General features: G+C 38.3%; 1 protein-coding gene across 1 annotated transcript; it reads left to right on the top strand.

Annotated features, from left to right (window-relative positions):
* The first annotated feature begins 238 nt into the window (after nucleotides 1–238).
* Nucleotides 239–11,953, top strand: LOC132104199 (RNA-binding protein 24-like). The gene is made up of 4 exons (XM_059509485.1): nucleotides 239–679; nucleotides 1,764–1,887; nucleotides 2,396–2,450; nucleotides 10,001–11,953. The coding sequence occupies exons 1-4, from the start codon at nucleotides 512–514 to the stop codon at nucleotides 10,341–10,343; spliced, it is 690 nt and encodes a 229-aa protein (XP_059365468.1). The 5' UTR covers nucleotides 239–511; the 3' UTR covers nucleotides 10,344–11,953.
* The last annotated feature ends 3,053 nt before the right edge of the window (nucleotides 11,954–15,006 follow it).

Below are 15,006 nucleotides of genomic sequence, written 5' to 3'. Positions count from 1 at the left end.
AGTATTGCATTTGGAGTATTTTTTTCCTATCAGACTCAAATCGACATGCATTACCAGAAATAACATCTGTATGAAATGTCTACAGTTCTTGAACAATGGCACACAGATGCCCGTTGTGCGCCGTCCAGCTGTTGTTCAGCGCGTGGAGTGGGCGTGGGGTCAAGCGTGCTCGTACCTCCCTCAAAGTGTTCTGGGGTGTGGTTTAACCGGGTGCTTTTAGGAATGGGTCACACGCACGTTTTAGAAGTCACGTCAGTTTGGAAGAGGAGTTTGACCCACCTGATGATCCTTGGTTCAATCCGCTCCACATTACTTACCACATTAATCTACCTCTGACATTAAACCCATCTGCGAGCGTGCGTTTTATATTCCTCAGCAATCGCTTTTGTAAGTTTATAAATAGAATATTAACGGGGTGCCACGGTCATTATCAATCCTAAATTGCACTATCGACTTTCCCTTTTTTATTTTTTATTATTATTATTTTTTGCACTTGAGCATTTTTGTGAGGATGCATACCACCCAAAAGGACACCACTTATACCAAGATATTTGTCGGTGGTCTTCCGTATCATACGACGGATTCCAGTCTAAGGAAATATTTTGAAGTGTTTGGCGAAATAGAAGAAGCTGTGGTGATTACCGACAGACAGACTGGAAAGTCCAGGGGTTATGGATTTGTAAGTATTCCCACTATGACGTTAGAGGCTGTCAAACGTCAACTTTGAAACAAACATTTTGCGTCACGGCTGTGTGACAGTGTGACACAACACATTTAAATGGCAACTCACCAGAGCTAATGAAGGTGACTTTTATAATCAAACGCACTGAGTTTCTATATAACGCGCGTGCGCGTGCTTTATGACACACTTACTTTATTTATTTTAGTAAGTCACTGCTAACCTTTTAGACTTTTACAATTGTTTTACGCTATCTGCTTGCATTTCTTTTACTGGCTGACATTGAAACGTGCTGTAAATGGGACAGTTCACCACAGTCATTAACATGTTGTCCTGGTGAACACGAAACGAAATCTTAGGCTGAATATCCCAGTCCCTTTTTCACTTTCATTTTATGTAAGAAAATACATAAGGAAAGTGAACTCCGACTGAGACTGTCATCTCTTTTTGTATTCTAAGAAATCTATGCGGGTAATAATTTTTGAGGTAAACGGACCCTTTAAATCTAAAATACACGGAGTAAATATTTAAGCCGCACGTTGATCAGAATATTCCTGATCGATTAAAGTGCACAACTGAAGTATAAAAGAGGCCCTTGTTGGCTCAGCTGTCGAGTTTGACTAGAAGCACCCTGATAAGAGTTCCTCAGCGACTGAGTAAACAAGCCAACTTGTAAAGTTTTGACAATCCACACAGCAGCAGTTAAGGGACCCTAAGTGGATTTCACAATAAACTGCTTCGTAATAATACCCAAAATAAGACGTAGAAAACACTGAGTGACCTCAAGGTCTTTAATTTTATTTATTTTTTGTTAGCCAGACATCTTACAAAATGAGTAAACACCAAGTAACACACACCAGCTTGTGTTTAAATCCTCATTTGGGACTGAGTCCAGGAGGGTTTTGTTTAAAGGAATTATGCGTTAGTCTGCAATGGCTTTCTCTGGCTGTTTAGTACCAAATAGGGTCATTGATGCTTGGATATATATTTTTGTTACCAGAATTAGCATAGCCCTTTATTTTTTAGAGCCTTTATTGCTTTAATCCGTATCTCTCATGCATCACACTTCTCTATTTCAAACTAGGTGACTATGGCAGACCGCTCTGCTGCAGACAGAGCCTGTAAGGACCCCAACCCCATCATCGATGGCAGGAAAGCAAACGTTAACCTGGCTTATCTCGGAGCTAAGCCACGGGTGATGCAGCCAGGTGAGGCTTCTATGTGTTGCTATGAAGAGCAAAGACATAAAAATAATATTTCTGAGTAGAAGCCATTGGTTAACAGCTGCATCACTCTTCTATATATATATATATATATATATATATATATATATATGAGACAATGACTAATGATGACCAACAAAACCTACAAGGTTTGGCTGACAAAGCGCTGATTAATTTATGTTCCTGCAAAAGCATAGGCATTTTTCAGTTTTGTAGTTTCTTTCTTTGTACATGCGCTGATGTTTACCTAAGGTTTTCAGGTCTTAATCAATGGTAAACCGTGACTGTAAAGGAGATTAGAGATGTGATCATGTGATTGACTGTAAGCTATTGTACTTCATGTATACAGTCCCACTGACTTCTGCAAACTTCTACAAAACAGCAGTTCCACCAATCTATATCTTTAAGAGATTTAGTTGGGATTATAATATTTGTAATTTTGTAAAAATAATAAGAGCAATGTTAACATGCCATTTAATGCTTTTGTGTGTAGGTTTTACCTTCGGTGTCCCTCAGATTCACCCTGCTTTCATCCAAAGACCATATGGGTGAGTAACAGTAACACCTAGAACTGTGAGAAAAATGATTATGCAGGTGTTCAGTGGTAGTTATAAACATCAAACCAATTTTAGGACCAGATTATGAACTCAAGAGTTCAACAAAAGTTTTTTTTTTTTCAATACATTGATAATAGGGAACACATGATGTTCAATGCTTATTCATAATTACTGAATCTTATTTAATACTTTGATATAATTAGATTGATGTTGAAAGTTTGTAAGTATGTTTGTGTGTCTGTGTGTGTGTGTTTGTCTGTTAGAGAGTGTGATTAAGAAGATCTTTGGACACTATAGCCTGACTCAATGTTGTCTATCTTTCTCTGGTCCGACAGGCTCGATTTGGGTTAAGATAACTGGTGGTTTGAGGAATAGCTCTGAGAGCTTTGTGCAGATCTGTAGCTACAGTACCTGTAGACTCAAACACACACAAACAAGCTCAAAAATGGTGATTACAGATGCATGTATGTTGGTTTTATTTTGGTTTGGACTTTCACTTTTAATAGTACATAGAGCTGTGTGTGCCTTTTTACCGTTGTGAAGTGGTGTTGATAGCTTAACTGTGTGCTTTTTTTTAATTAATTGAAAAAAGGCTAGTTTTGGGGTGCTAAATTTCCGTGTTGTGGAGGAGTGATAACTTTGACACGGAGCAAAGTATGATTTTACTTTGCTTCCTTTTATTTTCTTCACGTTTTTTCTTTGATTGCTGGGGCTTGTGTTTTTGATCATTTATTTTTTTAATTTAATTTCTTTCACTTTTTTGTGTTTTCTGGTGTCTTGTTATTGGAGTGAGTGCTGTTTTGTTTTGTGTGCCATTGTTGATCCCACTTCGCACCAACCCAACAGCCCGACTACAAACTTGCACGTTACGATTTTATTTTGCTCACTGATTGGGAGTCCTGTCACACTCACAGCACAGGGACTATGACACATACTCACCCTTTACCGTTCTCTCACCTCTCCATCGTGTCTGTTCATTTCTCCTCCTTTTTCAGCTCTCGCTCTCTCAATGTTTCTCCACTGTCGTCTCTTTACTCTAGCCCTATAAGGCATCCTGCAGTGGATCCAGAGTCCTGCCAAAAGATGATGTCCTTATAAATTCCCTGTTGACCATTTCTGTATGAAAATGAAAGCAACCAGGGGTAGTTTACCCAAGCCACTTATTGTTCTTGTATATTTTTTCTTCTTCAGTGAAATGCAAAAAAAGATTGAAAGCAGCATGAGATGTTTGAGATGTTCTTTTCCATAAAACAAAAGTGGATCATTTTTATATTGCCAAGCTCTAAAAAGGGACAAAAAAGCATTATAAAAGCATCTTAATGATTGCACAATGTTCCAAGTCAGTGGTTCCCAACCTTTTTCAACTCGCGGCCCACACAACCAAACACATATGTTTGCGCGGCCCACTGCAAAGAAAAAAAATGTACTGACCCCGCTGTTGGGTTAATAACTTAGTACTCAGAAGCTAGATTGTTAACTGTATTTATTGAATGAACTAGGGCTGTGCGATATGGACAAAAAAAAAAACATATCGTGATTTCTTTGATCAATTTTAGTATTTCAATTTTAAAAATGTTGACGCAGTTGTAACGTCTCTAGAACAGACATAAGTCAAAATAATCACTATAGTAAAGGTGTAACAACATTTATATACTTATGGCAAAAAAATAAATAAAATATAAATAAATAAATCCCGTGTCCAGGGGATTTTTTTTTTTCTTTTTTGCCATGAATTGTTCATAGAGCTCATTAGAGCTCTTTTTTTTCGTCACTTTCACTTTTTAATTGTTGTGGTGTCTCAGGTGTTGAAATAGATTTGTTATACATTATACAGGTTCACACTTTTGCAGTGTGTATACAGTTTGTAAGCTGTGCAGAAGCAGCAGCGAGAGCGCATTATTGTAACGCAAAAGCACATTAAAATAATGCACGAGCGCGAATCTCTCTTTTCGCACGCAGATTTCCTTTGCTCTGTCACAGAACCAGACTTGCTTGCTCAGATACACGCTGCTCTCTCGGAGTGAGAGTGCGCATTTTAAAACGTGTCTCCTCTCACTTAAACTGCGTCCTGTGCACTCACAACTCTGTCTATGCTCATGTGCTAGAAATTAATTATTTTCGCACTTTTTTTTTTATTTCTAGCCTTTTACCGTGTGCAGTGTGAACAGAAAAAAAACACATCACAGACAATGTGTGAACCTGGAGTTAGGCATATTCCCAGTCGGTTCTGTTCTCGCGCTAGGCGCAATGCATTCTGGTTGGTTCAGATAGAATACTTCGGGAGGTCAGGGCCGCGGAAAATAGTGCTATAAAGTGTTTTAGAAATCGCGCAGAAAATAGAAACAGAAAAGGGAAAACCAGATCCAGACAGAGCTCAGCAGCGGGTAGATAGTCAGCGGAGCAAGCAGTCAGGAGGGGACATGTTGACAGCATTTATGCATGTTTGAATTTGTTGTTCTGTAGCATATGCAGCAAAAATATCTAAGATAAATTGGCGGTTTATTCTTAAAGTAATCAGCAAGCTCGAATAGTTGAAGCATAGTTACAGTTTAATATTTATTTTTTGTTATTTAATTATATATATGAAATGTATTATTATTTATTTTATTAGTAATTGGCGGCCCATCTGCAATACCCGTGACCGACTAGGGGGCCGCGGCCCACAGGTTGAAAACCACTGTTCCAAGTCTTTTGAAGCCATACGATGGCTTTGTGCAATGAAAAGACATTTAAGTAGCTATTTGTTAAATGTGAACTGCAAAACTAGCAAATTTGAGCATCGACACCAGATCTTTTGTCTTTTCGGTGTATAACTTAAATTCTGTTCCACGCACAGAATTATTGAATAGGTTCAGAAGATTTGAAGTATAGAGTACGAGTCTGTTTTGTGATATTTTTATAGTAGTGCTTTTGCATTTTGGTGCTTGGCATTAAATGGGGAAGTCGTGGCCTAATGGTTAGAGAGTCGGACTCCCAATCGAAAGGTTGTGAGTTCGAGTCCCGGGCCGGCAGGAATTGTGGGTGGGGGGAGTGCATGTACAGTTCTCTCTCCACCCTCAATACCACGACTTAGGTGCCCTTGAGCAAGGCATCGAACCCCCAACTGCTCCCCGGGCGCCGCAGCATAAATGGCTGCCCACTGCTCCGGGTGTGTGCTCACAGTGTGTGTGTGTGTGTTCACTGCTCTGTGTGTGTGCATTTCGGATGGGTTAAATGCAGAGCACAAATTCTGGGTATGGGTCACCATACTTGGCTGAATGTCACTTCACTTAAAAATCACCATGTACATTTACTATCTGGAAACGAACAGCTCTGATCTCACATCTTATTTTATGTCTCGGGATAGAAAATACAGGCATGGAATGACATGAGGGTGAGTAAATGATGATAGAATTTTCTATTTATGGGTTTATTACTTTTTCTTAAACCTCCTATAACTTGCTCTTGCAAATTTTAAATTCAAAAGTTTGAGGTTGGTCTTGGCAAATCTGAATTTTCAGCATCTATAACTCAAATTTTTAGTGTCACATGATCTTTCAGAAAACATTGTAATTTTCTGATAACCTGCTCAAGAAAAAAAAAAAATTATTGTCAATGTTGAAAATAGTTGTGCTGCTTAATTTTTTTGCAAAAAACATTTTTTTTCTGAATTCTTTGAATAGAAAGTAAAAAAATTTTTTTGCAAAATTATAAATGCATTTACAGTCTTTTTTTTATGCATTCTTGCTGAATGGATAATTCATTTCTTTAAAAAAAAACTCTACCCACCCGTGACTTTTGAACAGTAGTGTATGTCACGCCAAAGGCAGAAAGACAAAGAAACAACAGTTCAGAAAGGCAACTTGACAATCTCCTGTAAGATCATAAGGCATATTAAAAATCCGGCAGTTGTTCAGTGTCATGATGTAATCCGTGGAGGATTCCACAGCGTGTGCGTATGTGTGTGGGTGAGTTTGTAACGCATGCACGTTTGCAGTGTTGTGAGCCCTCTGCTGTGACAAACAAATGTCTGGATGCCACAGCCCCCTGAGCGAGCTTCGTCACATGGCCCTGTGCGGCGTTAAGGAAAACAAGCTTCACCATTGTTTTGCACAAAGGCTGTGGTGCTGACACTGCAGTCGCATGAAGCTTTCTCTCGCTCTTTAACACCCTGTCTTTCTTTTTCTCCATTTCTCTCTCTCTCTCTGGCTCCGATCACTGTCACACAAACTCTCTCTTGGCTTGGGGGGGCTGGGCAGCTCTTGACATTTAGTATTGTGATAAACTCAACAAGGCCCAACATGCGCCACATTGCTGCTGAGATGGCACCTCTAGCTTGGCACTAGTGCACTGTGTTAAGGCATTTTTTGATGGTGTAGACAGGAAACTGAATGTCAAATGAACAGCGCGTCACTTACTTTGACCTCGAAGCGGTTGGAAAAGGTTTTTCAGGGGCCAAACGCAATCAAACAGTGTTGGTTGTCAAATTAGGACTGACTGTAATATATAGGTCAGGTTTGAAATTTGTAAAGTCATGCCTGTTATGTAACCTTCTTTTGTAGAATTTCTCATGAGTTCAAAGTTAAATATGCCATTATCACACATAGTGTGTAAAAACACCCTAACCAGATAGTGACAACAAAGTGAATCTTGCCAATTTGTCCAAAGTGTGTAGAATATATCTAGGTCTTGTTGCCCTAATCATAGTTGCACAGCTGAGATCTACACAGATGACAACAGGTGTCTTTAGATCTCTGTAACTCAAGTCCAAAATTGACCTTTATTTAGTCACAAACCTCAATGTTCCTGGGCTGCAGTGGTCTATATGGAGAAATGGATGTATTTATGGCCAGCACAGTACCAACAATTATTTTAATCTCTGTTTGAAAGAGCCTGATAACCAGTTTTCAATGGGAGTATTATTAATTAGCTCATGGTCATGTGACTGATCAGATGTGTAGTAATTTCTTTAGTGCTCACAAGACAAATAGATAAAGATGTAGAAGGTGAAATCTTCTTGCATTTAGAAAGTAGTATTTTAGTGTGGAATGACAGAGGAAGCAGAAAATAGCGTCCAGCCCTCCCTGTCACTCACACTGAAAGAGCTGCACTGACTGTCTCTAGAGTCAGCTGCACTTTATTTAACACCAAAGTGGTTGCGCAAGGTTTCTGTAACTTGCTACTGCTTAAAGACAGCGTGTTCGGAAGTATGAGTTCCAATGTGTTAACAACCAACAGACCAACCTAATATTAGACCATGTTGTGACAGACATGCACTGAACAACTTTTTTTTTTTTTTTTTTATGTAATGTTTGGATAAATTTTTTTCCTTTTAAAATGTGATTAGCTATATCCATTAAGCACTAGAAGATTTATTGCATTTATTTGTTTGCACTAACTTTACTGCTTAAGCTATTCTTTATACAATCCAGAGTCCAATACACCTTTGTGACCAGCCACAGTACATTAGCAACTGCATAGCAGTGCCCTAGTAACTACCCAGAATTACTTTTGCATGGGCAAGCTCTACTTGTATTTTGTAGTGCAATTTTTATTTTTAATTTGTAACATTCTCATACATCTAATAATTCTAATTTCTAATTTTGTTAATTGATTTAATTGAAACTGTGCCCCCAGAAAAGTAAATAATGCCTATAAAATCCAGTGAGCAAATATTGTCCCTTTAATTGGTAATCGTTGGTAATAAATTGTTGTTTGTTATTTATTAATAATAATTAGTTCATTTTTGACACTGATACACATTTAAATCACAGAATAAATGTGTTTGTTTACCTTATCTTTAATTAAGACAATATTTTAAGAGCGCATTGTGCACCTTGTTTTAAATTAGCTTAGTATTTTATTAATTATAAGAGTGAATGGTCACTTATGTGTGGTGATGTTTTTGTGTTGTGGTGCCTGTGCAGGTTGAATGTGAACTCCATGTTTGAAGCCTAAATTATGTAGAGTGTGTCTTCACTGTGTATGAGTCTTTATTAACATGATCCCTGCTGTCACCTCAGGCTGGCAAGGCATCTATGAAAGATTTCATAGGAGCATCTTTGCCCTTTGACCTGAGTGAGAAAAAGGAAGGTTTTGTTTCATTCCTCTCATTTATGGCATTCTGTGAGTGGTTGTGTTGTTTTGAGCTGATGTTGGTAATACTGTTGCCTGTGTAATGCTTATTTTCTTTAATTTGGGGCAGAGGTCTTGGAGTTTGTTTTTTGGGGTGGTCAGGGGTTGAGGTTTGATTGATAATAGTGGTGTGCTACAAATAGGGTTGCCATGATAGAACCGTTCTCTCACTTTTTCAAACCAACTCAGAAATATTGAAAGTAATTAGATCATATTCCAGTCATAAACATAATCTTCCCAACAGCTACTGTTCCCAGTTCCTTTAAAGTCAAAACTTCACCATAAACTCAATTCAGTTTTTCATAAGAATCTCTTACCCTAAATTCTCACAGATGTCACTGTCTTTTACAATTTAGTTTACTGCCTTATTAAATCATATTTAGTGAGTCACATGCCTTTCAATGCATTCTATAATCCCTGAACTAATTAAAAAAATTCTCACCCAGCTGTTTAGTACAGACAGTAAATGTGAAAAGCGCTCTGAAAGTGCAATGGGGTACCTAATGAAGGGCAGAATGGGCTCATTGTTCCTGATTGCTTATTTCATCAAAACTCCCCTCTGTGTGCGCTGTCCAGCCCGAGGCTTATTGTCTAAGTGTGGAGGGGGAAACAGCCAGCAACGTCCCTTTTTGAAAACTGTCCAGCTGTCAAAGTAGCCCTGACATATTCACAATGCTCCCTTCATCTCCTCTTCACCTCTGCTGGGTCCTACCTTCCCCCATTTCATAGGACGGTTACAGGGGTGTTGGACAGATGTGACTTTTAACACAAATGATTCAGAATATACTTAGCATTTTAAGTATTAAAATGTCTTTTATGTATTTTTTCGAATGTTAAATACTTCTCTCCTGTCCCAGGTTAACGTAAAGACAACTTTAAGACAATTGTAGGTTGGTTCCTCCAGAAAGTGTAAACACTGAGGCATTAACAAAACATTGCTCTCATTGTTTGAGAATCCCGAGCAGCCTGTCATAGCAACAGGGGCTCAGCCAATGGCATGAGCTTGGGGGCGGGGCATCTGATTGCTTGACCAGCAGCTGATGGGCATAATGTTCTTTTTTTTTTTTTAAATATCTTTCGTCCTTAAACATGTACGCACTAGCTTAAATTGCTCTTGTTTGTTTGAGTGTCTTGACAAGTCCTTCATGGGAGTGGAGAAACCGTTTGTTTGACCAATGACACATGGGGGAATTTTTTGAAAAACCTGTATGAAAACAGCAATTATTTGATAATGATAATGGAATAGAAACTACAATTCTACAGAGAGATATCTATTTTGGCAACCTTATATTTCTAATCACTAGCAGGCATTTCCTAGGTGTTACTGAATTGTGGAAATGGGGTGCCTGGCCGCTCTATGGTTGTGGTTCTGTATTTGATGTGTCCATAATGCAATGCTAACATGCTTTTGTATTTGTCTCTCACAGGATCCCCACTCACTACATGTACCCACAGACCTTCATGCAGCCCAGTGTAGTCATCCCTCACATCCAGCCAGCGGCAGCCTCTGCCACCGCAACCTCCCCTTACATCGACTACACAGGTGCAGCCTACGCACAGTACGCCAGTGCCGCAACTGCTGCAGCTGCTGCAGCCTACGAGCAATACCCGTACGCTGCCTCTCCCGCCGCAACTGGATACGTAGCTACTCCTGGCTACGGCTACGCCATGCAGCAGCCACTGGCCACCGCCGCACCAGGCTCTGCAGCCGCAGCTGCGGCCTTCGGTCAATACCAGCCCCAGCAGCTCCAAGCTGAACGGATGCAATAGCAACCAAAGAGGCGGATGGGAGATGCACAGGGAGTCGACTCCCAGTGTCTGCTACTAGATGATGAAGAAGATGGTGATGAAAATAGTTGCTGGTTGTGGGTTGATTGCAAGAGGAGGAAGACGAGGAGCGTATGGGAGGGGGATAGTAATTGATAGAGAGATTATTAGTGAGATGGGAACTACATTGCTTTCCAACTTGCTGTAATAAAAAAAAAAAAAACAACAAAACCAAAAAAAAAAAAAGATAGCAGAAATGGACAGAATCTAGCTTTTTACTATTATCATTATTATGTTATCTTTATTTCTATAATTAATATTAGAGTAAGATATTTATTACAAAAGGAGGTATGCAGCAACTAATCACTGTGGTATAGGTGCGTTGTAGACAAAACCTTTAGTCCCGATGCTGTCATTTAATGTAGGCGACCATTTTTCCGAAGGACACTTGGAAAAGTCCCACATCGTTTTGATCCTAGGGCCCCTTACCTTTATATTTATTCTCATTTTTTGATGGCTATTTTTTTGTTCTGTCTTCTTCTCAAGTGCATTTGTTTTGATCATCAGGGAAATGGAGCATTTTGCAGCGAATTAGAAATGACAAACTCTGCCAATCAGGGATAGTAGACCTATTTGTGGTGAAGTGGAGAAAGTTCCAGTGTAAGCATGTTTTGTGTTGTGAATGACCTTTTTATCTATTTGATGCTGAATGTCCCCCTTTTCCCTGACTCCTCTATTGATCTCCTGACCTATGCAAAGCAAACAGGCCGCCAGGGGACAAAACAAAGTGCAGGAACAGGAGAGATTTTCTTTTGCTCCTCCACAATGGGCATCGAACAATTTGAAGGCAGTCTCGAAAAGACAAAAAAACTGAAACGTATTGTATTATATGCTTACAAAACACTCATGGATTAACAGGTACAATGTTACACACAAATTTAAGTGTTAATGTCTGTCTGTGGGTAAGGGAGGATGCACAAACACACACATACACACAAAGATTACTATGTGGGGAAAAAAGCATGGGGGATTGCTCAGTACTAGTATTAGAATCAGGGAGCAATTTCTGTATTGGAAGGAACAGGTACTGATACATACACAGATTGCTCTGGAAAGATTACAGGTGCTCGTTTGTTGAGCTGTCACAGTTTCATCACTTTCATCCTGCTCTGGGTCGGTCAACTCTTCTTATCCTCCAAGATTGAGGACAGACATGTGCATCCTCCCAGCAACGAATCTTTATCTGGAACAACGGCGAGGAGCCACGATAAGAGAGAGGGGTTCCCGCAAGCTTTTCACCCTATACCAACGAGCTGATATCTGCCTGGTCTTTATATGTTCACTAAGAATTATGTCTGAGCACCAGCACAAGTAATAAGGTCTATGTATTTCAATGAGCAACTCTTTACAGAGCAGCACTATAGAGAAAGGATCCGAATCCTTGAGTACTAGGGTTCTTTGTGTGCCTTACATTTGTAATGCTATTTAAAGCGATCTGCTATTTAAGATATTTATTTTGAGTTGACTTATGTTGCGCTCTAAGATCAGAGACTTAGAAGCGGTACTGTATGGATATAATGTATTCATCTCATGGCATATTATTATAAGTTATTGAGTAGGCCTAGTTGTAGTAGTATTAACATACTTAACCAAAAATGTTGGTGTAGGATTTATTTAAGATACAATTCTTTTATGTGCACTGTACAATTCTTCTACTTTTTTTTTTATACATTTGGAACTTTAGAGCATGACATGCTATCATATGACATTTATTTTATTGGAGGCCTGTTGTTTCGGGCATGTTATCTCCATTTGTCATATCCAGAACTGTTTAAAAGACAAAAGAAAAAAAAGACCTGGCGAAACATAAGGGACATGCTGCTTTATACACTAGAATGTATTGTCAATGTCTAGGATGGATGCTGTGCTTCTATTGCTTTGAATATGCATCAGATGGGCTATTTTACACTGTTGAGAATTTTTATACTTGAACTCTCTCTTTCTTACAAGGGAAAATATTAAAGAAGAAGAAGAAGAACACAAAAAAAGCAAGGACGTTTTTCATTGTCACTGGATTTGTCATGTAAAGTGTTATTGACTATTTAAATACGAACGTTCTGTAGGTATTTAAGCCTTATTTCAGATTTTCAACACTATTTACTCTAAATGTAAATAAAAGGTTCTATATTTAAACCTCAAATGCTTTGTTCATTGCACAGGCCTGATTTTGTTGCTGTTTCCATTGGGAAACAGCTCTTGCATTCCATTGGATGCCTGGATGGTGTGCTCATGTGGATTGTGATTGTTATATTGTGTAACTTCTTGTTTCAAAAGCACACATTCTAGGTCATTGCTTCATCATTGAGTCATCCTGGTTTAAACTTACATGGTGAATTGGCAAATATTTCAGTGGCTTAAAGTGCTCATGTTTTGTTTCTAATGATCTTAGTTTAGACAGAAGGTGGCTTTCCCACTGCAGTGACAAAGAACAAGCTGTTGTGTGTTTCTCGTGGATGGAGGTGTCGTGAAAAAGAAGCAGGTATTCTCAGCAAGCCAACAGTATAAACACACAGACCATCACTTATGCTCGCCACACACCGAGATGCTTATTTATGACCTTGTTTATGCTGGTTTGTGAGCTGAAAAAATTTAACTGACCTCAACTGTGCCTGTCCAGACATTGCTTCATAATGCAACTGATAGAGGAATATTCTAGGTTCAATACAAGTTAAGCTCAATCAACAGTTTTTGTGACACTTACAATGGAAATTGATAGGCCAGTTATTTAGAGGATTTAAAAGAAGAAATGTAAAGCTTATAATTTTATAATTGCACTTTCTTCTGTTAAAATGGACAGCATTTGTGGCATAATGTTGACTGCCACGAAAAAAAAAAAACTGATTCACCCATTGTTTTCTTTCAAAAAAGTATAAATAAAATGGGATCATTTTGAGGATTTAAAAGCAAACATGTGAAGCTTAAAATTCATAAAAAAAATATATCAAAACATTATTTCCTGTTAAAACTGACAGCATTTGTGGCTAAATTTGAACAACGACAACTAAAAAATTAACTCAGCCTTTTAAAAAATATATTAATAAGTTTAAAGTGAGGCACTTCCAATGGAAGTGAATGGGGCCATTTTTGGAGGATAATATTTATTCATTTATAAAAGCACTTTTGGCAAAGTTGTAGAAGTAAATCAGAACTTTGCACAGAAAACATTAACCAGTTTCTTTCCCTCTAAAAACATGTTGACTTGAAAGCTGTTTAGTGCTCTTGCGCTAAAACAGAAAACCCCATTCACTTCCATTTTAAGTGCATTAGCCTACTGTAACCTTAATATTTTAGGAAGACAATGAGGGGCAAGTTGACAATAAAAGCCAAATATATGTGGTTGATTAAGCTCAATTGGTACTAAACTGTAAATATTCCTTTAGAGATAGTTGGGTTTACTTCATTTGTGAAATTTATTCTGTTTTGCCCCAATGCAAATCATTCAAACAAATCCTGCATGTTTTTAAACGAGGGAAGGGAAACATGTTGAATAAACGTACATGATTAAGTGTTGATCTCCGAGGGCTCTTGAATAATCAGCATATTTGTGTAAACACATGTTGTCAGAATCACTAAATATAACTGAATATGACTAGTCAGTTGATGCTATAAGCAAGCTGAAGCAATTTTGTTTATGTGTCTTGTTTGTGAACCTCATACAGATTGAGCAATGTTTGAGCCAAATCGCTATGTCATGGATCTGAGATCCACCATGTTGACCTAGTTGTACCCAGTCTTCTAATGTTCAGGACAGAGCACTTTAGGTAATGACCATAAACTGACCCTAAATTCTGATCCAGGCTGACATCCCATGTAACTCAACCCTGCATTTAAATATAACCCTCAACACATGTTTTATCTGTACTTAAAACCAAACCAACCTACAGTAAGACCTGTATCCTTTCAATGCTGTTTTGCATATTGGAGACCTGCAGTGGCTCAGTGAATTATTTAGGGCCTTTCTTATCAATAAGAAATGCCAAAGGGCCACATCTGTGCACTTGGTGCTTCTCGAGGATGTTCTATTTCTGCCTGCTGTGTAACCTGATGCTGGCTCATGTTTCAGTACCACTGTGACACAGCAGTGGTGGAAACTTTCCACTACACCATCACCAGGGATGCCTGTCTAACGTCGGCAATGATAGCAGAGGGCCACGGGAAGAAAAGGCCACGGGGAACTGATGCAGAATAATCTCACTGATAGCGGCTGACAGGCAGATTACTTGATAATCTGTTGTAGTGTCAAAAGTGCAATAAAGCAAATGTGGAGTGTGGATAATTAGTTGCTCAAGAGGTAATGGAAACTGAATAAACTAATTAACAAAGTAACCAAATGATCATCAAAGTGGGTTGTGTATGTATGAACTTATTTATTTAATTTATTTTGTTATATAGTGAAGAAGTATTCTTTGACAAATATGGTTGTCTGAGATTTAAAAAATATTCAGAAAATCTAGCTCAAACCATGTATTTACAAATGTTTGTAATCCTTGTATTCATGTTGGCTTCATACATTTTTAAATACATTTATGTTTTTAATAATATTTATATTAACATAATAATATTTGTAATATTATAATATTATAATATTTTGATGTTCAAAAGATAT

Source organism: Carassius carassius, chromosome 25, assembly GCF_963082965.1.
Source record: "Carassius carassius chromosome 25, fCarCar2.1, whole genome shotgun sequence".
Taxonomy (NCBI): domain Eukaryota; kingdom Metazoa; phylum Chordata; class Actinopteri; order Cypriniformes; family Cyprinidae; genus Carassius; species Carassius carassius.
This window is presented reverse-complemented; position numbering and strand designations above follow the sequence as displayed.

Coding starts and splice junctions, on each gene's coding strand:
- LOC132104199 (XM_059509485.1), top strand. CDS start 512: ATGCATACCACCCAAAAGGACACCACTTATACCAAGATATTTGTCGGT. Junction 1,888..2,395: donor GCCACGGGTGATGCAGCCAG/GTGAGGCTTCTA, acceptor TTTTGTGTGTAG/GTTTTACCTTCGGTGTCCCT. Junction 2,451..10,000: donor TTCATCCAAAGACCATATGG/GTGAGTAACAGT, acceptor TGTCTCTCACAG/GATCCCCACTCACTACATGT.